This window comes from Myotis nattereri, assembly GCF_964212035.1.
Source record: "Myotis nattereri genome assembly, chromosome: 12".
In the NCBI taxonomy this organism is placed as follows: Eukaryota; Metazoa; Chordata; class Mammalia; order Chiroptera; family Vespertilionidae; genus Myotis; species Myotis nattereri.
Genome location: NC_138087.1, coordinates 76,535,018 through 76,561,856, shown reverse-complemented (window position 1 = coordinate 76,561,856; position 26,839 = coordinate 76,535,018). Strand labels below are relative to the sequence as shown.

The 26,839-nt window shown below is 45.7% G+C and overlaps 1 protein-coding gene and 1 pseudogene across 2 annotated transcripts in view; both read right to left on the bottom strand.

Annotated features, from left to right (window-relative positions):
- Positions 1 to 20,681, bottom strand: part of ZBTB34 (zinc finger and BTB domain containing 34) — a 36,701-nt gene extending 16,020 nt beyond the window's left edge. The window contains exons 1-2 of the mRNA XM_081103398.1: positions 20,621 to 20,681; positions 9,603 to 11,131 (exon numbers count right to left, since the gene is read on the bottom strand). Of these exons, the coding sequence (XP_080959524.1) occupies positions 9,607 to 11,131; positions 20,621 to 20,652 (1,557 nt within the window). The 5' untranslated portion in view covers positions 20,653 to 20,681 and the 3' untranslated portion in view covers positions 9,603 to 9,606. The remainder of the gene's footprint in view (positions 1 to 9,602; positions 11,132 to 20,620) is intronic.
- A 5,228-nt stretch (positions 20,682 to 25,909) lies between these two features.
- On the bottom strand, positions 25,910 to 26,305 carry LOC308528380 (small ribosomal subunit protein eS24-like; annotated as a pseudogene). The gene has a single exon. The product of its transcript is annotated as a small ribosomal subunit protein eS24-like (transcript).
- Between the last annotated feature and the right edge of the window lie 534 nt (positions 26,306 to 26,839).

Sequence of the window (26,839 nt, the reverse complement as noted above, 5' to 3'; positions counted from 1 at the left end):
CACTGAGGCAAGACTACACATGGGCTGCACCCAATGCCAGACATGGCGGGAACTCTAAGGTGGACAGGTCCCTGGGTGATAATGGGACTCCTCTGACGATTTCCACACACTACCTTCCCTGCCCTTCTTCACTTAGAGTCAGGTTTGCATCACAGTCTGGTGGTTCTCTCAACCCTCTTCAGCTCCCTGACCATTTATTTCCCTATGTTGAATTCTGTGTGGCATCTGCTTCCCCCTCCTATGTGCTCCCATGTATCATCACAGAGTCTGGATGCTTAGGAGAACTCCATTTCCCAGCATTCCTTGCTACAAAGGTTACTAGTTAAAGTCCACCACTGAAAAGTACAGTCGACTCTTGTTACTTGCAGTAGTTATGCCCTATCAAGTCATTGTGAACACTAATTAAACCATTGTTCCTAGGGAACATACAGGGTTAGGTTCCTGTGAGGCTCTGCACAACATCATTGGGAATCAATCAAAACATAACTTTGTTTTATGTGTGCTTCTGTTTAAAGACACCTTAATATATATTGTTGATTCCTTAACATTGAACTCACGACCAACAGCTCTCTAACTCATGCCAAAACCAAGTTTATCTAACACATGCGTTTCCTCTGTAAGGCACCTCACAGCCTTCCTTTGCTTGGGATCACTAGACAGCACTTCAGCACTGAGCCTGCGGGTCAGAGAAATCACCAACAAAAAAAACCTCAAAAATACAAAAAATGTGGCATTCAATAGGTTGCTAAAAGGACACTTGTTTACAGTATGAGAGTTTGTTTGACCTCTGCTGGGAATGTGGTACATCAGCACCTGATACTTCATGAGGAAAATATTTCCACAAGTAAAATTGTGGACAGAGAAGAGCTGGGTCTACCTTCAGGGTGAAAAACTCTAACACTCACAGTGCCTGCAGCAGTATGTGAATGCAGTTGGAAGTGGGGCCATACAACACAGCCAGCGTGGGGGCAGGAGGTCCCTGGAGACCCATTCTGGGAATAGGAGGACCATGCAGTGGAGGGAAAGAAGGCAATGAGTAGTTTCGTTATGGAACACCTAACAGCATTCCCATTTCACCAGAAGCCTAGCCAGGGTCCAGCAGGCAAGAAGGGGTGAGTGAGGCCAGAGTGTGGGGAGGCAGTTGTGTTGAAAGGATAGAGAGGAAGTGATAGGAAGCCAGCAAATGGCCCCTCTGCAAAGATGATACATACAAGACAAGAACCTCTTTGCCCAGCTGAGTTAGCACCAGTGCCGGGAGGCTAGGAAAGCCCAAGTGCCCTGGAGAGAAGAATGGACCATCCAGGGAGAGGATGCTCATGGAGGGAACGGTGTGAGGCCTCAGGAAATTCAGACGCCAGGGTCCATTCTCAGGGCCCAGAGCTCCCACATTCAAGGTCCCTTTCGAGTCTCACTAATATTTGGAGATGTAAGGGGAGAAAGGGAAGGAGCTGAGGGGTTAAAAAAAATAACAGAAAACCTGAAAACAGCTCCAGGGAGCTGGATGTGCGATGACTAGAATGTCTGGCAGAGACAGGCTACTTAAAATAACAGTCCCACAAAAGTAATTTGTTTGCCAAAGAAGTGTTCTTCCAAGTTATGGATTCCACCACCTCAATTCCAACAAAATTCTGTCGGAAACATGTCTCATAATAATGTTTGTGAAAACCCCGGAGTAGAGGGAGGTGGGCAGACAGATGTCATGGCCCAGCGGATGGGAAAAATAGCCCAGAGTCACATTAAGTCTAGGAAAGCCCAAGAGAGGCCTTGGAGCCGGGACTGCTGTCATTGCCTGTTTGCAGTGTGCTGGGGTCCTGTGGAGAAGAACCAAGAACCAAGAGCCTAACTCCAGGCGGGTGGCTTTTGTGCTCGGAGGAGGAGGGACTTTCTAGCATGGACAGCTGTCAACTATGCAGTCCCTTGGGAGGCAGCCAGTTTCCACAAGCAGGTAGAAACTGGGGCTTACTTCCATGGACTACTGCAGCAGTCCCAGCATTGGGAGGCAGGGAGTAGAGAGCCTGGGTGGTCCCTTCCCACTCCTACGAGAGTGGAAGGGTCTTTCCCTCCCCTGTTAAGCACTCTGGGAAAGGGGGAGCAATTCAGAATGATTTATCCTCCAATTTGCACATTTTAGAGAACACACACACACACTCACATGGCACCTGAAGGTGGCACAAACTTGCAATCCATTCTAGCTCAGAGGGTTGGGCCACTCATGAGTACGACAGGGGCAGATCTTGCACTGGGACACAAAGAAGAATGCCCAAGGGCTGATCAGAGTGCCAAGGCCGAGGCCAAAAGGGATGAAGAAATGTGTTGAGTGCCAGGACCTCACTGTCTCCCCAGCAACGCTTGGGGTGGGCTTGTCTACATAGTTGGAGGAGACAGCACAGCCACCAGCAACACCGAGCTGGCCGCCTCTAAGGGGAATGTCGCTCTCCCCTAGAGGACCAGCCAGACTGATCAGAGCCGAGCTCCATTAGGGCAGAGGCAGGAGCAAAAGAAGTCCTAGTAAGCAACCTCTTTCGAAGATGAGGGCAGGGACCTAATTGCTGTCTGAGTTGGAGAGGAAAGGGAGGCAGTTCTGGCCTGCTGTCCCAGGCAGGTTACCCGGGGCTGACTGCATTATACCTCTAGCCCAGCTTCGCACAGGAATCACCCAGAGAGGGCTCCAAGGCACTCCCCCAGGTTGTAATGTCCCCCAACATTTGTTTCCTTGGAGGTGGCCTCTTTTTAACACCTGTGTTCTGAGAAAATTGAGCCCTATTTGCTGACAAAAGGTATGCAAGTTAGTCCTGGTGTGAGAAACAAAAAGAAAACATCATGTGAGATGTTTAAGTCATTGAGGCTTGAGGAAATGGTCCAGGAAACAGAGGTGAAGACCAGCAAGCAATAAGGGATTGGTGATGGTCCTTTACATTATAAAGGATACCATAAACATCCCTAAAGCCAGGCGGGCTTGGCCAGCTGTATGTATTGTAATTGGAAGAAACAAAAATGAAGACAGACCATGACTTCAGGACCAATGGAAAGAGCCAGCTACTGCCAAGGGCCTTCGCCAGCAATACATCTGCTCAACTGCACATCAGGTTTGACTCAGTGTGTCTGCTTCCGGTGGCTGGACACCAGGTCTCCAGACTGGCAAGTCAGTGCACTTTCTCCATCATACCCTTGAGTACCTCAGAGTCCCCAGGCCCCCAGCTGGCAAGTGAAGCTGGTTCCTACATGACCTCTTGCACTGTGCACCAGCTCACTGCCCACTCACCTATATAGAAGAAACCCTAGTGAGAAGGAAGAGACCTGGTTTTACACCAAGGAGCAAGCCGGCTCTAGCAGCGTAGAAGCCAGGTTTGATCCCCACCCACTTCCCAGGCAACAGTCCTGCTCAACCCTCCCAGAACACATGCATTTGCTCATTCATTCAGTCCTTAATGTGTACCTGCTGTGGTGACAGATCCTGTGCTAAGGATTTATAGGTGGGGGAAACAGTCTGGGGTCCTTTCTGTCATGGAACTTACGGGCTAGGAGAAACATCTATACTAATAAAAGGGTAATATGCTAATTAGAGTGGACATCTTCCAACGTCCATCCGGACAAAGCCACAGCGGCTGCGAGGCCTGGGGCTCAGGCAGCCGTGGGCTCAGGCAGCTGTGAGCCCCGGTGGCTTCAAGGCCTAGGGCTCAGGCAGCAATGGGGTGATGGGGGTGGCACCTTCCCCTGATCGGCCTGGTCGCCTTCCACAGAGGGAGGCCAGACTGCAGCTTAGGCCCACTCCCCGGGGAGAGCGGGTCTAAGCTGTCAGTAAGACATCCCCTGAGAGCTCCCGGACTGTGAAAGGGGGCAGGTTGGGCAGAGGGACCCCCCATTGCACAAATTTTCATGCACCGGGCCTCTAGTCCTATATAATACAAGGCTAATATGCAATTGACCCAATGGTAGAATGACTGTCACTATGACACGCACTGACCACCAGGGAGCAGATGCTCAATGCAAAAACTGCCCCCTGGTGGTCAGTGCGCTCCCACAGGGCAAGCGCAGCGGTGGTGGTGGGAGCCTCTCCTGCCTCCGCAGCAGCGCAGCGCTAAGGATGTCCAACTGTGAGAAGGCCTGCTGAGAGACCGCCCCCCCCACCCCCCCCACCCCGTGTACGGTTTTTGTGCACCGGGCCTCTAGTTAATTGAATATTCTCACTAGTCAATATACAATTACCAATTGAAGTAAGTGTTCTGAAGGACAGGTACCCAGCTCAATAAAAGTCTCTGTTAAAGGGGCCTGACCTGGAAAGGCTGCTGTGGGAAGGGAACCCTCGCTGAGCTGAGAACTGAAGAGGAGTTACAGACTGAGGGAGAAGTTGGAGACGGCAAGTAGAGTTCCAAGCCCTCTGGCAGGAGAACAAGACACATTCAAAGGAGCCAAAGGGTACTTACGCAGGCCAGTGGGGAGATGATTCACAGGGATTCGCCTGGGGACGCCTGAGGACACACTGGGCCCCTGAAAACCCAGTCTTGGCCACACAAAAGCAAGGTCAGAAACAGACCAGCTTCCTTCTCCTCTTCCCAGCACCGCAGTGGCACAAGAGCGTTTATGAAATCCTAACCTTTCGAAAACGGTGGTTACAGAAACTATGGCATTGCGGATGTTTGTTAGTGAAGAGGGGCAGACACAGAGCGAGACCACAGCACGTTTGCTCTAGCAGCATTTTTATTTACAAACAGCAATTTCCATGGACTTTATTTATACCATAAAAAAGCCATTTACAAGCAAGAAACAAGAATTCAGAACAAAATTAAGCAGCACTGAAATATTCATGTCACAAATCTGAAACAAAATGAATACAAGAGTAAAATATCATTTGAATAAATAAGTCTTAAATTCATGCTATAAAATAATCCTTAATGGCAAGTTACTAGTTGATACAGCATCCGCTTAGCTAGCTTCATTTACTTCATGTGGTGATGAAGTGTGGAGTTGTGAGGTTACCAGTTTATATTGCAAGATAATGACACTGTTAAGTCATTCAAATTGCTCAACCATTTATAACGGAAAAAAAGTTAGCCCTACTAATAAAAGTGGTGAGAGAGATAGATGGTTTTCACATTAGGAAAATGGTCATTCTCAAAGAAACTAGGTAAGTTTACCTTTTACTATAGTCAGGGCAGCAACCAAAGGCTTGGGCAGCAAGTCCAATGGTTGAATTCACAGCATACTTGTCACTGAGGGGCAGCAAAAGGTCCATGTACTGAATCTGCTGCAAGGCTCACTCCAGGACTTGATCAAGAACTACAACAGCCCTGTCTGTGCAGACCCAGAGAACACAGGTTCTCTTCCGGGCCAAGAGGTCAAGCACTGGGCAGAAACAGTGGAAACACCCTGGCACTTACTGAAAAAGACGTATGTGGCGTGTGACAACCATTACAAATTTGGAACAATGTGAATGACTCCTCTGAACTCTTAGTTCAGTTGCACTGAGTAATATGAAATCTATGATTTATGAACTAGATAGTTTCATATAAAGAATTTACATAGTTCCCCAATACTTTCATATATAAAATTTAATAAATAACCCTGACCAGTCTAGAAGCACCATTCAAGGGGCGTGTGCCCTTGGAAAATAGTTTAGGTGTTGCATATTTGAGTCCCTTTCAGTGGAGGCTTCACAGGAAACCATCACAGAATTTAACAACAACGACGACGACAATAACAAAATCACAGTAACTAATAGAAAAGGTTGTTAAAATAAAATACACTGATTTCTTTAAAGTAAAGCTCATTCACATAGATGACTTCCTCCTCAGCCCTTGTTTTGTGTTCCTGTAAATTCTTCCTAGAGCCTAGGCTGTAAAAACAAAAGCAAAAACAAAACCACAGGCAAAAAAATATGCAGGCCTATGGTCTGGGCTAAGGGGAAACAAAGACTTGGTTATAACTGCTATCGTTAGAAAAGACACCGACTCATGCTCTGGAAGATTGAAAATGATCAATTTAGTTCTACAGTATATTCTGCTTAACAGTGAACCGACAGTATCCTTTCTCTGCTGTTTTTAAAAAAAACCCACACACACACACACACAAAAAAAAAAACCCCCCCACACACACACACACAAAACCTGCCAAGGCAGGGTCAACTGGGAGGTTTTTCCCGCTGACCAAAAATTAACTTGTCTTCATATACTATATTTACACATATAATTTCTAAATGTATTTACAGCTTTAGTAGAAATTAGAGGGTAGAGAACTGATTAGAATGAAAATAACTGTTTAGAACCACAAACAGTACAAGTATAAAAGTGTTTTCACAGTTTGTAATAACAGGTAAAACCCTATAGGAAAGGACACTGTCGCTGTCTTCACATTGCCTGTGTATGGAAAAGGTAGCTCAAGAAGAGACTCAATTATGAACAGACCTAGGTGAACTCAGGATATATTTTACTGTAAAAGATTTCTTCACATATCACTTTTATCTTAATTGATTTCTGCATTTGTTATAAATGAAACATCTAATCTAAAACTGTACAGAAATAGGGACTTTGCTTTCCAAAAGGAGTTACACGGCGTACTTCGTCTGTGGAGACGTGAGGTGAACTTCGGGGAGAGAATGTTTCTGTTCTGTGGTCCCGTTAATCCTCCTGGCACATCCTCATGTGACAAGGCACAAGTATTGCTGCTGCCCGATCTGAATGGAGTCATCTTTCACCCGCCACGCACACTGAGAAGCACGGCAGCGCACACGCTCAGAGGCGACGGCTGCGTGCTGGCCTCCGCGCTGCCTCCCTCGAAGCCCTGTGGAACCTTACAGTACTGTGTTATGGCTTGAGAATTCTTTCTTAACACTGCTAGCAGTGGAAAGGGTAAAGTGTTAGCAACATGAATGGGAGCAAGTGGAACTTGCAAAATGTGGAATTATGATTACTCGAGGGAAACTCAATCAATTTTCTGCCCCTTAACAGTCCCATTACAATGTTTGAACCTGAACTGTACAATCAAAGCAATGTATATTTTTGTCAAAGACAATTTTGGATAAGTCACTCTTTGGTAAACTCAAACCAGATAAACAAACTGACATATACAAAGAACTCCGTGTAAAGAACATTCAGACAGACACGGAGACAAGAACTAGGACACTGGAGGCGCCCGCCCAAAGTGTCTCCCCTCCTACCTGGTCTTTCTGATCAGTCACAAAATGCTCTGGGGGCCTCCCAGAAGGCCCCAAGCCTGAGTGAAAGGAGGTGCCTTCCCTGAGCCTCACCTCTCATGTCCTCGATTTGGGAATTTCTTGCCACCAACCTAATTTTGTATCACAAAACAATTTTTTTGCATTTCATTCTTAAAAAAAAAAAAAAAAAAAATCAAAGCCAAACTGATTCATGTAAGGAAACATAAATCACAAACATTTACCTGAAGCCCCAGGACATAGTTAAGTGGGTAAACACTGGGTGCCAGCCTCCCCTGCGGCGCACCGCTTTGACGGGGTTGAGCAAGTGCTGCAGGGAGAGACGGGCCCCTTACTTAGGCAGTTCGACAGGAAAAAGGCATACGATACCCGATTTAGCAAGAGCTGCTCCCGGAGCAGCAGGACTCGAGCGGAACTGTACGTAGTAACACTGATGTGGAGCGCAGCAGCAGCAGCCACGTGAACAGATCCGTGTGCTAAGGAGATGCCGCTGCACAGCCACCGCCCCTGGGACTGTCGCACACAGGGGCTTGAATGACTCATTTTTTCTCAAAATAACCCCCACAAAACAAAAAAATAATCCCCAAACCCCCACCGTTCTTGGTATTTTAAGAGTCAAAAAAGCATGGAAAACCAGCAAACATCTGTTTTTGTTTTCCTTTAACTCTTAGCCTCTGAGGTTGCCACTTCGTTTGTTTTGTCTCAGGTGGTTTGTGCTGTTCTCCCAAGGAGACGACCTCGCGAGTTTCAGAGCCAAGGCTCTCAGGCCGAGTGTATGGAGCGCTGACCTCCCACTCGCAGCCTTCAGCACAAACCCATCACCAAATTACTGTCAGAGGTTACAGTACCAAAGCAATCTTGTAAAGCCCATGGGTGGACAAAATATAGAACTGAAGACAGTTCCTAAAGCACTAATAAAATATTATTCAACAGGACTCAGGTATGTTTTCATACAGTAATGTGTTTGCCAGCACATGTTTTTGAGGTCTCTTTTCAAGCTAGAAACTCAAGAGAGGGAAAAAACTGAAATTCACTATTCCCCTTAGATTTCACATTTTCTACAACTATACTGACCTAAAAGATACATAACATAAAGATAGCACCACGTGACCAAAAAAATAAATGGTGACACACACAGATTTGGTGACACACAGAGGCTCTCAGAGGGCTTGTTAACTGTTGGTTTCTTTAAGCAGGAAACACTGAGAGTGGGGGAGCCACGGAGGCTCTCGTTAGCACACACAATCCTAAGACAGATATATTGCTTGCAATTCCCATAGAGTATATCTTTACAAAAGTACAAATTCCAAGTTGTGCAGTTTCCCTGGGAACTGCATGTAGAAAAAGTTGCTGTGCACCTGAACTGGCTGTTTGAAAAGAGAAAGAAGAAAAAATAAAACCCTACAACACTGCTTGGAAAATATTGTAGACAGAACTACAAATCCCTTTCCTTTAGTGCGAGTAGTAACTCACGGTAGAGTGATTCGCTTTAGTTACCTGGTGTGTATGTTTCTACAGTACGGAATGAAGGTAGATTCGGAGGCCAGTAAAAACACTGAAAACCACGGCTCCTTTGGGGCTGGCTAATAAAACACTACAATATGTAAAAAGGGTCAGCACCACGGGTCATCCAGCTTACCCACTGGACAACTAACAAAAATTCCAAATGGTTTCCAACCAGAGTTGAATAGGTTTTATGGCATTTGGTTTATGTATTTGTTATGAAGCAGAGCTATGAACACTGTGATTTGCTTTGCTTGCTTTTGGACACAATAATTAATGTATATGAAAACCTATTAACATTCTTTTCTAAGGGAAATAAAGGGGCAAAACCCTAACGTATTAGGTAGGGATGACAGAGTCAAAAGCCCTGTTCACATTGTATTAAATTATATATTCCTCTTACATTCACCTCAACCAGAATAAAACCAAATTTGAGAATGTATATATATACTATATATATAATAATCACTTTATTATATATATATATAAATTGTCTAGCTATTCCGTAAAAGTAATTTTAAATTAGAAAAGGTTACCCATTTGTATCGGCTGATGGCACCCTAGTCTCTCCATGGAGACGCCCTGGCGCCAGTGCGTGATGGCCCAGCGAGAGTATGCCTCTTGGCAGAGAATACAGGGTCAACCAGTTGGCATAGCTAAGTCACTGGCAGATTTTGGATTAAGAGTTCAGCCAAAGAGGAATACTGTCAGCCTGTGTTTTCCCTGGATATGATGCCCTTCATGCTTTGAGCTCCTTGGGGAAGGGAGGATGGAAGAAGAATAAACACAATGAAGTGTTCCTTCCAGAACCCTTAGAAAAACTGCCAAGAGACCAAGAGATTTCCAGATGGTTGGGAAAACTAAAGATTACAACAAAGCAAATCACAAATATGCATGGATTAATGTGCTTTGTTTGGGTGCACTTCTTTACCATCTTAATCAGGAGCATCGGACACTGTATGAATTTCCATCCGGGAATCTAGGGCCATCTCGGAGGCTGATGGGTCATTTTCTAGTTTCTGTTCCCCGTACACATCTGTTCTCTCAGGGGACTCGATGCGACTCCTGACTTCAGCTACTCCTGGGTGGTTTTTCCGCAGGTGCTGGTTGAGGGTACCTTGGAATGGAAAGCACTTCCCGCAGATCTCACAGCGGAATGGTTTATCATCAGTGTGGCCCCGGATGTGGTACTCCAGCTGGTCCTTTCGCGTGTACTTCTTCCCGCAGAACTTGCACACGAAGGGGGTGATTCCCATATGGAGTCGCATATGCCTGTCAAGGCTTCCTTTCTGGTTGAAGGACTTTCCACAGTAAATGCAGATGAGCCTCTCGTTGTAGGGGTACCAGTGACCTCTTGCACTCCTCTCCCGGGGACTGCTCTCGTACCCAGGGTTATTCATCACAGCTTCACCGTCTGAACCCTGCACCAAGCCCTGGAGATCACTGTGCAGGTGCACAGACAAAGCCCGTTTTTGGCGGGCCCGTCCTCCTCGGAAACAGCTCAGCATGGACCTGGATGGGCTGGAATTACTCAAACTTCCAAAAGCTTCTGACACGCTGGCTGGCTGTGAGGCCGCCTGGGAAAAGGAGTATGCGTGTTGGAGCACAGAACCATAGGAACCCACATTCACCGCCACAACTTGTTCCCCATCAACCATCTCAGTGTGGTAGCCGTCGTCTCCCAGAGAGGAACTGTCGGAACAGCTGGGCCGGTCTGACTTCTCCATCTTCACCTTCACCTCAGTGATCTGGCTCTCCCTCACCAGAAGGTCCCCTTGATCATGGTCCCCCTCTATCTGAATCTCGTACTCGGAAACACTCCCGCTGCTCCCTCGGTCTGAGTGCCCTTCCTCCTGTAGGCGGCTGCGCAAAGCTTTGCTGGGCGTCGTCTCCATCCGAAGATCACTGCTTGTGGTGGGCTGCCGTCCCTGAGAGCAATATGGGGGAGAGATCTCAACTGGGTTGGCAAAGAAGCCGCCATCTTTAACTCCATTCTGACTCTCTGGAGTCTCTTCAGCACCAACGGTAACAGAGTCAACATCGCCAACACTGATCTTTGAATGGATGCTCTCTAGGATCTGGGTGCACTTGTCGATGACACACTGCATCTGAAGAAAGCTCGCTGCCGTCAGAAAACTGACAACATCCTTCAGCTGCAAGGACATTCTTCCAGTGTAACAAAATGAAAGCAACTGTTCAAACACATTGGGATTTTTAATCACCGATATTGACAAGCCACTCATGGTACTTAATGCTGAATGGTCCCGGAAATATGGGGAGCTGGCAGCAAGGACTGCTTTGTGGGCTCGGAATGGCTGACCCTGAATGTGGACAATGATGTCACACAGCTTCCCTTGTAGGCGGAGTTCATTTAGCTGGCTCAGAACGGTGCTGCTGTACTCGGGCACATCAAACTGAATGAAACTGCTGCTGTCCATTGCTACTGACATGAGGCGCAATCTGTGGAAAGAGAGAGTTTCATATTCACCAATGACTTCTCACCAGTACAAGCAGCAGAAGCACAAACTGGCAAAACAGCGCCACCGCCACTGTAGCTACTGCACCTCCCAGGCTCGGCCTGGGCATTCTTCCTCTTACTCATTTTTACTCTTTCATGTCTTGGTTAATTCACCTAAAGTCAAGTAACCAAATGATCGATTAGCTCAGTACCCTAACTGCCAAACTTTCATCTTAATCAAAATTAAAATATGCTACACATAGTAGGGCTATTTCAGCTCTGACTGAGCATTTAGTCTCATTTTAGAAAAAATATTTCCCTGTTTCACCTAGTTTTGAGGATTCTGTAAAAATTAAAATTCATCTAAATAATGTTCTGCCTTATTTGTATACTAGGGGTACCGGTTAATAATGCAGATTTTTTCAATAGATGGAGTTACACATATGTTGATATATATGCGATTTGATATGTATGCTATTTTGTTGTATTGACAACAAGCTTCAAAACTTCATATGTCAAAGTTTCTAAAGGTGTTATCATAGATATATTTTTAAAATATATTTTGATTTTTTACAGAGAGGAAGGGAGAGGGATAGAGAGTTAGAAACATCCATGAGAGAGAAACATCCATCAGCTGCCTCCTGCACTCCCCCCACTCCCCCCACTGGGGATGTGCCCGCAACCAAGGTACATGCCCTTGACCAGAACCGAACCTGGGACCCTTCAGTCTGCAGGCCGATGCTCTATCCACTGAGCCAAACCAGTCAAGGCAACATCATAGATATTTTTACGCTTAAAAATGTCAAATTTTGTGCCAAAAAAAGCATTTGTGGGAAGTTTTAATTCATTATTTTGAAGGAAAGTGCTGCTGAAAGTGATCATATACTTCGGGAAGCTTATGGTGAACATGCTCCATCTCAGGATACTTGTGAGCGCGGGTTTAAACGCTTTTAAAGGGATGATTTCAATGTGAAAGACAAGGAACGTCCAGGTCAATCTGAACCCCGCTTTGATCGTAAAGCGACCAGAATGGGCCAGAAGACACGGCAAAGTAATTCTGCTTCATGATGATGCACCATCACACACTTCAAAACCAGTTAAAGACACATTAAAGGATCTTGTCTGGGAAGTATGAACCCACCCACCGTGTTCACCAGCCCTTGCTCCTTCAGATTCCCACTTGTTCTGATCGATGGCACACGCACTTCCTGAGCAGCACTTCAAAATGTACGAAGAAGTGGAAAATTGGGTCTCTGAATGGTTTGCGTCAAAACAAGAAAAGTTCCATTGAGACAGTATCCACAAATTACCTGAAAGATGGGGGAAATGTGTAGCTAGCGATGGACATTACTTTGAATAAAGCACTTTTGATGTTTCTCTTGAAATTATCGTGTTTTCTTTGATTACAAAATCCGCATTATTAACTGGTACACCTAGTATACACAACAGATCGATATGCGCAGAATATTTCTGGAATGATATAATAAATCTTAACTGCCTCTTGCAAGGAGATAGCTAGAAAATCTATTAGCTTACAGTGAATCTTTTTAGACTCTTAAAATTTCTCAACTATGTGAATGTATTACTTATTAAAAATAAGAAACATTAAAAAATTGTTAAGATACCTCATCCAGTTTTTAAAGGCTAAAAAAATATAATAAAACCATTAGGAGCATGAATTTAGAGTCAGATCTGTGCTCAAATGATCCTTCTTTCCACATGTAAAACTTTGGGCAAGGTACTTTATAACCCGAGTCTCAGTTTTATTATCTTTAAAATAGGAATACTAGTCCTTGCCTTATGGGTTATGAGGAACACATGTAGGAAGTAGGAAGCACTTAGCACAATGGCTGCCTGGCACATGGTCAAGGTTGGCTATTATAGACTCTTTTTAGGGAGACAGGATGGTGTAACAAAGAGAACTGCTTTGAAGTTAGACTTCAAGAAGAATCCTGGCTCTGCCACTTTCTAATAAAAATAATAACAATGAACATTTAAATCACTTAACAAGTCAGTAAACTGATTTCCTCATCTACAAAAGGTTTTGAAAGAACTACTTCCCAACACAACTGCTTAATAATTAAATGAGGGAAATTAATGCAATAAAAGTGCTTAATAGCTCACAACGAGTACTTACTTAACTTGTGCTAAACACCTTCTTTATATATTAACTCATTTGATCCTCTATGAACTGTGTGAGGAAAATACTACGATTGTTCCTATTTCATAGATGAAGAAACAGGACAAGAAGTTAAGATACTTGCCACGGGTCCACCGCTAATGGATGAACTTAGTCTGGCTCCAGAGGTCGTGCTCATATCTACCCCAGACTGCCTTCTAGAAACACAGACACTGCCTGCCCCTACCCAGTGTCCAAATGTGACCCATTCATTACAGTGTTTTCACGACACAAGGGCGAGTAAACAGCGACTTTTGGAATTAAAGGTCAAAAAGAAGGAGGGTTTAGGCTTTTTAAAGGTACAGAGTCTTGGGGGGGAAACAGCAGAAAAAGGAAAAAAATACAGTATTTCTGTAAGAGTCTGCAAAACTGAAAATAGTTTTACAATGAGGCTTCTTTCTCCTCTGTATGGCTTTTTATCTTCTCTGAAGAAAAGTAAAGAACTGCACTTGAAAAAAGAAATCACTGAAGAGAAAAAACGAAAGACCATGATTAGCACCGAAGAGAGGGATTCCACTTTACTGCAACATGAGAAAGGAAGTGCTTCACTCTCCTGTCCTTTACATTAGCACTTCCTTGGCAGTGACAATGAGATGCAGGCTCCTGCCTAGAGCTGTTAACAAGCAACACTCCTGAGGGAATTTAAGTCTCAGGCACATTTCCAGGCTAAAGGGAGAAAAAGACAATTAAAAATTACAAGTTCTACACCCAATGACTTGATTTATCTCCAGTGCTACTAAGGGAAAGGAAGTCATCCCCTCTTACAGAGACATCAAGTTCAAATATGATCTTCCACTCCTCTGTATCAGCAATTTCCCAGCACGAGTTTATCTTCTCTTTCTCTCTTTCTCTCTCTCTCTCTCTCTCTCTCTCTCTCTCTCTCTCTCTCTCCTTCTCTTCTCCTCTTCTTTCTCTCTCTCTCTCTCTCTCTCTCTCTCTCTCTCTCTCTCTCTCAATATGTTTTTCTTGATTTCCAAGAGGGAGAGATAAAAACATCAATGAGAGAGAATCATTGATCGGCTGCCTCCGGCACACCACCTACTGGGGATCGAGCCCACAACCCAGGCATGTGCCCTTGACCAGAATAGGATGCCCTCCTAGTTTTTCATTTTGATCAGTAATGCCAAATTACCTCCCAAAAGGGGGGCAGTAATTCCTCTTTCACCAACAGCACATGGAAGTGTGCCTATTCCCCCCATAACTGCCAATAATGGGTATTAAACTTTCTCACTTTTGTGGAACTAATAGGTAAAAACAGTATCTCATGGCTTTGATGTGCATTTATTAATTATAAGTGAGGTTGATCATCTTTTCTCATGTTTAATGGCAATTTGTCTAAGTCTATCTTTGAATTGCCTATTCATCTCCTTTGCCCATACTTACCTTTTTTACTGAATTGTCAAAACTCTTTGTAAATCATGGAAATTAGCCTTTAATTATATGTGCTGCCAGTACGTATTAGATTTAACTGTAATCACTAAGTGGCATAATGACTGGGAATTTATTTTTCTACATTTATAGGAAACATTCATTCCATTTCAATTTTCTGCATGCACAAAACCAAAGGAATTCAAAGATGAATGAGTCCCTGTCTTGCAGTTTGATACAAGCTTCATGCAGATGCCTCCCAACTCAGGCATTCGGGAATGGAAATCACTTTTGATAATGCAGAGAAGTTATTTATATTAGTTTTTCATTTAGACTAAGTTTGCAGCTGCTTCAGAAAACATTAATGAACTTGATTATTCCACTCACTAAATACATCAGTAGTTTTTAATTCAGTAGATTAATCACTAGTCTTTTTGTCACATTATGTTAAGCAAAAAACAAAAAAACCAAAAAACCTCAAACTAAACATTTACACTGCTGTATTTTAATTTTAAAACAGAAACAAAAATAAGCACATATAAGCTATTTTTCTTCAATACCATTAATCCTTATTTTAACAATACTTAATTTGTTTTGTTTGTAAAAACTATACTTTGGATAAGAATGTGAAATACTTCTTTTTAAAAGCATGCATGCAGAGGACTTAGTTGAAATGGTCTGTTGGGAAGTTCAAAACTGTCAGCTCCTCCTCTTCCTTTGCTCATTCGACCATTGGACAGAAGCCTCGCGCTCTTCCAATTTCTTTAATTTGAGACACTTTCACACCTGGAAGCAGCTTTCAACTCGCACACAGCCTTTGCCGTGGTCTTTGACTGCCACACGGGTCTCAACAGTGGATCCTGGGAAGGACCACCTCTGATGAGGGCAGTCTGAACATTTGTGGACTTGCACGCATCCGGCCATTGCCACACTGGCCTCAGCAACTGTAAAAGGGGATCCCTGCCACTCCTTTGCTCTCTCCTCCTTACTAAAGCCCATCATCACCATCGATAACCAACATTTACTGAATACTTGATACCTGCTAGGCATGTCATAGAGGCTCCACGCACTATTTCACTGACTCCTCTTGACTTTCTCCAGAAGGCAGGTACTACTGCCCTCTTAAGAGATGAGGAAACTGAGGCTGCAAGAGGCTAACTCTCAGGTCTGTTCCACAGTCTGCCCATCTAGACCCCCTGTGCAACAGTCTTGTTTAATTTGCCCAATGGGAATGGGAGGAGCAGCAGGAGGAGGCAGCAAGAGCTGAGGAAAAGGCAGGGTGAAAAGAAAGCTTGCAAGGTTACATTCCTGCCCAAGGGTGGGGGCCAGGAAAAGGGATAGGGACAGGTGGCAAAAGTCCTACTGCCACCCCGGGCTCCTACTCCTTCCTCTATGAGTATATTTTTGTAAGATCCACCAAAATTATAATGCACATCTCCCGTGACCGAGCAACTGCAGCTCTAGAAATTTACTACAGCACCCTCTTTCCAGGAGAGGTAAGGGCTGTGATCAGACAGCTGAAGTATATTATATCTTCCATATTCACAGATTTACCCCTTCCCCCTCAGAGCCCCTAACTCTGGCTAATATTACCTGCTTTAAATAAACAGCCATTTTTATATGCTAGAGCCTCAACTAATTAGAACCCACTGATCTAGGGCTCAAGAAACTGGTCGTTTTACTGTTTGAAGGTGAAAGTCATAGACAGCAGATGCTGCCAAGATACAGGTTCAGCCCAAGTTCAACAGAATTCAAAGCAGCACTGAGCCTGGTGTTCAAAGAGCAAGAGCAGCCGTGAGGGGCTCTCCAGGGCTGACCAAGCACCGAGGACAGCAGCAAGGCCAGTGCAGGCCAGGGGCAAGAGAGAACCACAAGGAGTGCAGAGCCAGCTGTTCGGGGAAGAAAACGGACACACGTGGGGGAGCAAAAGCAGACTAGGTGCCAGAGGAGGGAGGCCATTGACACAGTGAGAGCGGCGCTGTGCTAGAAAGCACATACCAGCCAGCCCGGGCCAGCGCTCCCAGTCCTGAAGCAAAAGAGTGAAGGAGAGGGGTCCTAGAAATAACCATGCACACAGGCTCTGAAAGTAAAACTAGATCTGATGCAAGACCATATGACAACGAGGCTTAGTGAAGCAAAGGTACTTGAAATCTTTGCAAGATCCCACCCAAAAGCTGCAGAACGTAGCACCACACCCCGATAATGCCATTTTATTCAGTATTTTAAAAAGACTTGATTATCACCAAAAAATAGCTAAAAGCAAGCATGAATGAATTTTTTATAATAATGATATAAAGGCCTTTCCAAACATGACATAAATCCCAGCAGCCACAAAGGCAAAGACAAAGACATTTGACAACATGGAAGTTGATGACAAGAAAAAAAAATCTCCTTAAAGAATAAATGACACCGTGAGGAAAAATACATGCACAATTGACAAAGGGCTACTTTGCAAATTCCTTAATTTATATTATAAATCAAACAGATGGCGGTGACACAGAAAAATCCTATAGAAGAGGCAAAGGGTATTAACAGTTAAAAAAACACACATATGACCAAAGCACATATGAAAAGATGTTTAGCTTTATTCATGACCAAATGTATGTGAATTACCAAAAGAAAAAATGAGAGGCCATTTGTAATGCATCAGGTTTGGGCACATTTTAAAAGGGCTGACAAGCGTAATCCTGAGGGATAATCTGGTCAGAGGGATCAAAACGGAGAAGACATTTGGTTCACAATTAACTGCTGGGAACTGAGCCTAAAATATACAGTACTTACAAAAGTTTGTTAGGATATTGTATTGAGCACTTGTATTTGTTATAGTAAATAATAATAATAATAATAATAATAATAATAATAATGAGAGGGGATCAACCTCAAGAGGCTGATTCAAAAAACCAACCAACAATGAAACACCTGCAGCCATTAAAATAATAGGTAGATCTGTATGCTTTGACAAAAGCTCTAATATTTAGCCAAAACAAGCAAAATATAGAACAAGATGTATGTATAGATGTGATCCCCTTTATGGACTTTTTTTAAAAGAAAAAATATATGCTACTGTAGCCATTCTGGGAGTAACTGCATGAAATATATGCTACTATAGCCATTCTGGAAGTAAATGCATGAAACTATTAATGCTGGTGACTTTGGGGGATGAGAATTAAGGACTGGAGAGAGGGAAGGGAACACTTTATTTTATACTTTTAAAAAATCATATAGCTATATTCTTTCTAAATTTTTTGTCTAAGACATGTTACCTAAGAATATATAATTTTTAAACCAAAGAATCTAGAGAAAGATAGGCTGCAAATTAATAATTATTTTATCAAGCAATTATAGAGACAGAAATAAAGAACTATGAGGAACAATAATTAACACTGATTACGTTTGATCAAAAAGATTTTTAAAAATCAAAATGAACAAAAATAAAACTTAATGGTGGAAGTAATATTTGAACAGGATTTTGTATTTAAATAGAAGAATGTTCAAGACAGAAGGAGCGGCAAGAGCAGAGAAGAGTGAAAATGTCTGGGGTAGTGGCCAGGGCCCAGGCACAGGGGTGGCATGGCAAAGAGGAGCACCACAGGTGGCGTGTGGAGGGCCTAGAATGCTGGATTAGAAAACTCAAACCAAATCTGGCCGTCGCCAACCTGAACATGGGTTTAGAGAAAGACCCAACAAGTTTTGGAGACCGAGGGAAGCTACCTATTCTAGGAGGCAAGTTAGTCCAGCCTCAGTCAGGCTGTTAGGTACCCACTGGGCATCTGAGAAGAGCTGTCCAATAAGCAGTGGGAAATGTGGGGCTGGAACTGCAGAGAAACAAGACCTGGAGATACCAATCCAGGAGTAACCAAAAACTGCACAAACTGGAGCGAGGACAGAAAAAGGCAGCTGAGGCCAGAGAAGCTGTTTGCTCCTATAAAAGAAGTATTGTAGCAAGCATGATACCGCATGATGGAGGTAACATTCACAACTAGCCCTCTCCTTGGCACATCGTTTCTGCATCACACGTTGTTAATGAAGCTGTAATGAAATGGTATAAGGGTAACCAAAACCAGGGACATCTTCTCACACTGCTGACCCATTCTGAAGGGAACCTAAAAGTGAGAAAGGACATGTAAATATCATCTGGGCAAACACCCACATGGGCCTTGAAATCCCCTCTACAGCATTCTTAGGTACAGCTCTCTGACTGTTTCCCCACAGTGACAATCAGAACAAAAGTGTACAAGCAATTAGCCAGGGACTGATTTTTTGAGCCTCCGGGGCTGCTGAGCTCTGAGGGCAGGGACGGTGTGCCCAAAGCCCAGCAGTGTGTCCAGCAGAGAGAGGCTCTCAGCACATGTCAGGTGATGCAACCTAAACCAAGTTGGTGGCTCAAAATCCACAACTGTCACCAGAGCTTCACCCTCAGCTTTCAACTTTCTCTGCTGAAGACCCAAGAGATGCAGGACCGTCTCTGCCAGCAGGCATCTAGCAAGATGGCTCCTTCCCTCTAGCCCAGCGGTCGCCAACCGGTGGTCCGCAGACACTGGTGGTCCATGAGGTCCGAAAGGTTGGCGACCGCTGCTCTAGCCAATCAACATTCTAATGTGCTCCACTTCATTTGAAAACTCCCAGAGACACTTCCAAGAAAGGAAAGCAAGGTTGCAAACCTGAAAGTTGTTTAAGGCACCCGGAGGTACCATTATTCTCAATCAACATGCTCATGATTCCAAAACCTGCTGGATGCTGATCCGAGAGACACAACTCAAACAAGGCTTTCCCTATCGGGCACTGAAGATCCAAACATACCTAACTTTCCTTCTCATACAAAAAGTCATTAAAAAGACCACAGAAGGAGGCATGAGAGCAACCGTAAAAACTATATAAAAATAATTTTTCTAGGTATTTCTGCCCGAGTCTAGACCAAAACTAAAACTGAGCTGTCAGGAATTACAATCTAATCCTTTAGAAAGGAGCAGCCGAATAACAAACATTCTGGTGCTGCTGAAACCCCAGGCAAGGAAAAAAATAAATAAAATGACATCCTGCAATGGATATTCATGAAGCACTCGTCCTAATTTAAAAGAAAACAAGTCTAGAGTTCTTACTGCATTAATTCATGTGAGTCTGAAAGAACATTTTTATCCAAACTGTTAGATTTCCCACCAAGGCGCTAACATTCTCCAAGGCTGCTCAGATACACTAATTCTGAGAGCGGTTTGGTTTCACAGTGGGGTTTGTCTTGCAAAACATCAGAAGCTTCTTCTGAGCTTTCCTAGCAGGGTAGGAAGGGCCCCTTTAACCTTACTGGCAATGCGGAAAACCTCGGTGACTGAGCTCCTACTGTGTGCTGTATGCTAAGGAAGCCCTTTACCTGCTCACGGATCTTCACAACACTGTGAGATAGATATTGCAGCTATCCCTATTCTACAGATAAGGAAACAAACTCCGAGAGACTCAGAGCCTTTCCCAATGTCATTAAGGCTGGCTGAGTCAGGATTGGAACCCAGATCTATCAGTCTCCAGAGTCAGGATTCTTAAATCCTGTAAGAGTAAGATTTAAATCCAGGCACCCTGGAGAAATGCAGGGTTTTTATTGATGTGGGACTCACTGATCAACTTTGAGTGGAAAGCATTCTCCCTGACACAGTGATAATTAAGGGGTTACCATGTACTGTACCTTGGAGTAGCTTGTATCCATTTCTCTGCACAATGTCCATTCTTTTTACTTCTGTCTATGAAGTGAGCAAATAGATGTTTCAAATTCCAATCATAAATTAGAAAGACTTGTTTCGGGTAAAAAAAAAATGAACAAGCTTTCTTAAGGCAAAGAACCAAAAAATGTCCAGGAGCAGCATCCTATATGTGCTTACTGCTGGCATTTCAGGGGGCCCTGGACCTGGAAAATACGGCAAGTCCCGTCTCTTACGACAAAAGGGTTAGAAAAGCTCACATTGAACTGCTTTCTCCCATGAGGTTTTCCATGCCATCAAAATCAACCAGAAGATAACCATTGGAAGTTAAACTACATTCAGTTGATGACCTTCACTAAGCTAAATTCAACAGTTTGCCAGCCACAAAACATTAAATGAACACAAAGAAGAAGTCTGACAAACACTAAGCAGAATTTAAACAAAAGTAACATAAAAATTAATGAGAATAAGACAGAGTGATGGCAGTCTAGATTCACGACTGGCATTTTTAACAAGTGCTTGAGCTGGAAGGTAGAAGCAGAACCCCGGACATGCAGAAACCCACAACTCACTGGATACACTGAGGTTGGCCGGCCTATCATTTCCCCACGGTGGCACACTCACACCTAATATTAATAAGAGTGATGATTAAAAATGTAATAAGCAGTTAGTGGGTGCTGCAAGTTTTGCCAGCTCTTCGTAAACTTTTTTTTTCATTTTAAAACTCATAGCAACTCCGTGAAGTGGATTTTATCCCCACCCTGCAGGTGAGTAGGGAGGCTCAGAGACATTATGTAAATTGCCCGCGTTCACATAGCTGTAGTAAGTGGCCTTGCTGGAATGCAAACCCAGGCCTGTCTGATTCCAAAGCTGATTGATGGTCTTTCTTTCCCCACAGCCTCTGAACAAAGAATTACATGATATTTTTTTTCTTTTCCCACAAGTAAGAGTAAACATTTTAATGTTTCAAAACTTTGTTTTATGTTACTGGCACCCTAAGAATGAAAACTGAACACATCCACCTTGATCGGCAGCAGGAGACATGCAACACAGGACAGAAAAGCCTGATCACAGAATGTCCTTTAAAAAAAATTGCTTATCAACAAAAATCCAGTATTTGAGTGCCTATGAAAGCAGTCCAGCTACAGTACTGGACACTACAAGGGCTCAGAGAGGTAGATGCATTAGGGTCTAATGCCCCCCAAAACCCCGCAGTCAGGCCAAGAACAAGAACAAGTGCTGAATCCTGCTTTAGATTCCGAGTGCCACAAAGGCATGGGGGTAGGGCAGCCGGGGAACACCCTGGAGGAAGTCTATCTTCAGCAGGGGCTTGAAGGAAGTGAAATGGAGAATTTACACAGAGGAGAAGGAAAAGGAGGCCAGCACTTCAGAAGGGGAAACAGCAGGAGCCAAGCCCCAGAGAAGCCATTTCCAAGCGTTTTCAGCCCATGGTACCCAGACACTAATTCCTAACGTTCTGTGGCACACAAAAATACAAACTTTTTTGCCGATCTGACCTTCCCCGCCCCCCGCCCCCACCCCAAGAAAGTATCATTTTGATTCACTCACTCACACCGGACAGCTATTGTTGTGTTGGCTGTTGTCATTCTTTTTTAAATTGACAATCGAAGGGAAAAGAGGTCAGTGCCCCTGACTAAATAGTCAGATGTTAGATGTTTTAAAAATCCTTGGGGCACACGGGCTGAAAATCGCTGCCCTAGGGACAGTCAGAAACTCGCTCCCAAAGGAGACCAGCTGGGAGAGAGAGAAGCAGGGAATAGTTTCGGGTAGGTGAGGAGGGGCCAGCCAAGGAGAGCCGTGAAAAGACAGGCTGGGCAATGGCTGGACACAACGTGGTATCAATGCCTTGGCCTGACCACCTGCCCCCTAAGGGCTCCCGTCCTCTCCTACAAGTTATCAGGAACCGCCCTAGTCTCCGGGCCTCACCCCGGCCTAGAGAGAATAGTTTCCACTCTGGCCCAGGGTTCAAGTTCTTCCACGAACTAGCCCAATCGATCCTTCCTCTTACCCTCTTCCCATATGAATCCTTCTCTGCAAGGAGGCCGGTCTATTCACTAACTCCCTAAGATCACTGGACCTGATTCCTCTTTTCCTATCTCAGTCTTACTCACCCTTTAACAAGCCCTACTACCTCTTTTAGGCCTTCCCTGACCACTTGGCCGATAATGACCCCCATCTCTCCTTCCTCTTGATTCTACAGCAGGTAGCCTTGTCGAATAAATTACCTCTTTGCAGGTAAAGTCTCAGCACCCGGCGTAAAGCTGACTGCTCGGGGGCTAAATGTGTCTTCTACCACACTTTCCCCCACCACATGGAACAGCATCTTGACATTTAATAAGCAAGCAAACACTCAACTCTTTTTTTTTTTTTTTTACTTCCTATATTAAGTTTGGCATTAGCATAAAGGAAGGATGGGGGAGGCGGGTACTTCTCAAGTCGGAGACCAGCTAAGAAGCTGTTGCAATAATCCAGATGTGAAGCAAAGAGGGCCCGAACCGGGGAACAAAGAGAAAACGGGCAAATATGAGCCACAACAAAAATGTTGCCTGCAAAAACTCAGAGGGATGTGCTTGACCACTCCTAGGAACAAAAGCAAGGGGTGGACTGCGCGTCAGGTAAGGTTTAGAAACGCTTCTTGGAATCATTTTAAAGCCTGTCTGAAACCTACCGTATGAAGTGGCCAAAAAGTCCCCATTTGCAAAAAGTCTTCAGCGAAACTGCCCAGTATGCTGAACCAGGGACAGCCCTTCCAATTCCAGACATGCACGGGGTGGCAGAGTCGGAAGGGTCTGCGGGGGCTCATCTAAAACCCTCCCTGCCCAGAGGGGGAAACTGAGGCCCGGCAAGGAAGAGGCTTGCGGAAAGCCCCAAGACGGCGACCCCCAGACCGATCGCCCTAAAGCACAGCCGCCAAGCCCAGAAGAAGCCTGTCTGCAGCCCCGGCCAAGCCCTCGGTAATGGCAGGACCGGCTGCGGGCGAAAGTGACCATGGAGACGTCTCGGGCCAAGCGCGACGCGCCGCCCGGGGAAAGGCGGAGGCTGGGGGCAAGAGCAGCGCCAACCCCGCGGCCCGGCCCGGTTACCCAAGGTTTCCATCTACCCGGCCGCCTCGTACAAAGGGGTAGCGCCCTCGAGGGCGAAGGGCCCGGAAGCGGGGGATCCCCGGACGCCCGGGCGGCGGCTGGAGAGCCCAGGGCAGCTGGCAGCGCGCGATTCCTCGGCTCCTGGACTCCGGGCGCGCACCGTGGGCCCCTCGGGGGCGCGCGCCTGGCCCAGCAGGTGCCCGGGCCTCCCGACCCCGCCCGGCCTCGGCTCGAGCCCGCGCCGCCCTGCCGCCCACCCGCCGGGCTGACCAGGCGCGGAGGCTCCCGCCCCGCCGCGCCCACGGGAGCCGGTCAGCGGCCGGGCACCGTCCCCAGCCCCGCCCGCTCTGACGAGCTGCGCCCGCCGCCCGCCGTCCCCGGCCGGCACGCCTCACCTGCCGCGAGCGCCGCGCTCACATCGCCCGCCCGCGGCGCTCCCTCCGCCGCCGCCGCCGCCGGCGCCAGGCCCGTCCCCGCCGCTCCGGCAGCCGCCCAGCCCGCGCCCCCCGCCCCCGGAAGCGCTTCCCGGGCCCGCCCCCTCGGCGCGGGCGCTTCCGGGCAGGCGCGGACCGAGAAGGAGGGGCGACGGTGAGGCCCTCTCGCAGGGGCTCCGGGCCCCCGATTGCGCCCCGCGTCCGTCCCGGAGCCTCGCCGCGGAGGCCTGGGAGCGCGGCAGCCTCGGCCCCGGCTCCGCGAGGGAGCGGCGGCGCCCAGCGCGCCTCACCGCCGCCCGCCGCTCCTCGGCGCCCCCTGCTGGCGGGAAGCGGGCTTGGCGGCGGAACGCGCTCGGGGCTCCCGGGGTGCAATGGGTGGGAGGTCAGGACCCTAGACGCCCCATCTCCAGGGGCCCGTGCCCACCCCCGGCTCAGCCCTACTCTCCCGAGATCCTGGCTGCACGGCCTTGGGGGCGCCTGCCGCTCACCCGAGCTGCGCCTGGCGGGGCAGCTGGAGGCTGTGGGGTGCAGTGGTTTGGAGCGCGGGCCTGGGGACCTGCCATATCCGGTTACTTAATGTGAGACCTTGGGCAGATTTCCTCTCCTTCAAAGTGGAGATAAAAATTACGAAGTTGAGGTTATAAAACCCCTGTCACAGAGCAGGTCTCAAAAAATGTGCATTGCCAGATTCCTGGAGGCACTCCAACCTTGACCCTGGAGTGGGCGTGGGAGCCTTGCCCAACATTGTACTCTCCGCTTCGGGTGAACTTACAACATCCTTTAAAGGGCCTCCCTTTGCATTTTGGTGGACTCCTAGGTAGTTGGCAGAGATCGGTTGTCCCTTTTCTGACTTTGTAATAAAAGTAAACTAGGAGCATGCACACTGTTGAACCTCAGAGGGAAGGCAGGCGCGGGGTGGGTGGAAAGAGATCAACCAATGGACTTGTATGCATATATGCATAACACGTGGATCCGTGGACACAGATAATGGGTGGTGAGGGCTTGGGGGTAGGAGGAGAATATTCTGAACACAGAATTTTAAGTAACCGGTTTCTAACTGCAGGCACCTGAGCAGAGAGTCTTACTCTACTATTCCTCTTGAGCTGTTTCCTTGAGATCTGTCCCCAAGAGTAAGATCAGTGAACCCAAGGGCACAGGAATGCATCACCTTGTCAAGCCAGGGTTCCTCAGGACCACTGGGCTGATTCACATGTCCCCGAGTGAGGTCCTGTGTCCCCTGCAGACCAGAGGGAGGCCTCATCATTTTAACTGATTTTTGCTAAATTTGTTACTATGAGTTGGGGTCTTCCTGGCTGTAATACAGTACTTGCGTGTCGTTAAGGACTATACAAACTAATATGTTCCTACGTATTTAACCTTTGTGCCAAGTGTCTCAAAGTTATTGGCCATCTGTCCATTGGACACTTATTTCCCTTCTAGATTTACATTTATTCCCCTACCTAATTGGGCCATTAAACTCATATCTTTTCCAGGCCCCTGTCCTTGCTGTTGTTGAGCTGATCATAATCTCTTATCAATTTATTTTAGTTAGAAAATTGTCACTTCTTCACAATTGGAAACTTAAAGACCTAAAGTAACCACAAAGGATGGTCTGAAATTAAAACTTTAACTAGAAGCAATTATGGTGGGTAGTCATGTCCTAGGCCGGTATATTCCCTGACAAGGTCAATTTTTACCTTAACTGAGCCTATTGTCTTTTTGCATCTAAGATAACATACCTATGAAATGTCAGAGTAACTTGTAACTTCCCTCCCCCTCCACACACACACACACACACACACACACACACACACACAACCAAATGCGCCAGGATGAGACCACAAATCCCTTCATTATTATTGTTATCATGTTAGTTGTTGACTGTTAACTATCCTGTACCTACTTAAGTAATATGTCTATCATTTTACTTTTTTTAAAAAAAGTTTATAGTTTATTAATCCTCTCATGAAAAATCTGCACAACCATCACAGATAAAGTCACCGAAGAATCTTTACTTCTTCCTTTTGCCAGCACCAACATTGGCCTTTGCAGTCCCCTGACTTTCTTCATTCTGTTCTTGGGTTCCTTTCTCTGTTTTCTTGAGGTCTTCTTCTCCTCATCGAGGCCATGTCTTGCCAGTCTGGTTGGGTTCATTTTTCTTTGCGTCATCCAAGGAATCATAAATCATGCCAAAGCCAGTGGTCTTGCCACCACCCAAGTGGGTTCTGAATCCAAACATAAAGATGACATCAGGTGTGGTCTTATACGTTTTGGCTAGTTTTTCCTGAATTTCTGTCTTGGGTACTGTTGCTTTCCCAGGGTGAAGGACATCAGTGACCATTTGCTTCCACTGAAGTCGTCTGTTGGTCATGAACTTCCTGGTCTGGATAGTTACCGTGTCATTCATGATGAAGGATGATCTTCAAGCAGCCAGGGAGGAAAAGAGCTATCATTTTACTTTTTATCCAATCCCAGAGGTTTTTCTGCTTTGCTTTCTCCCACCTCCCTAATCTATCACCAATGGATTTCTGTAACCCACCTACGTCTCCTCCTTTGGTTGAAATGTATAAAAAAAGTTAAAAAACAAACAAACAAACAAACCTGCCATTCTCCAGAGCATTATCCCAACCCCTTGAGATTCTGCTTCCTGGAAATTGTCAACAGTTTGGCTCAAATAAACTCACAAAAATTCTTTACAGGTTTTAATGTTTTTATGTTAACAATCCCAGCACAAGCAGAAGGCAACCAATTTGGTGTGTCTCTCTCACATCAATGTTTCTCTCCCTCTCTCTTGCCGCCCCTCATTCTCTCTAAAAAAAAAAAAAAAAAAAAAAAAAAGGAAAAGATATCCTCAGGTGACGATTATAAACTAGTAATTATTATTATTATTCTTGGTCAGCAAGAAAGCAAAAGAGAAAGAATGGCTTTGAGAGCCCCCACC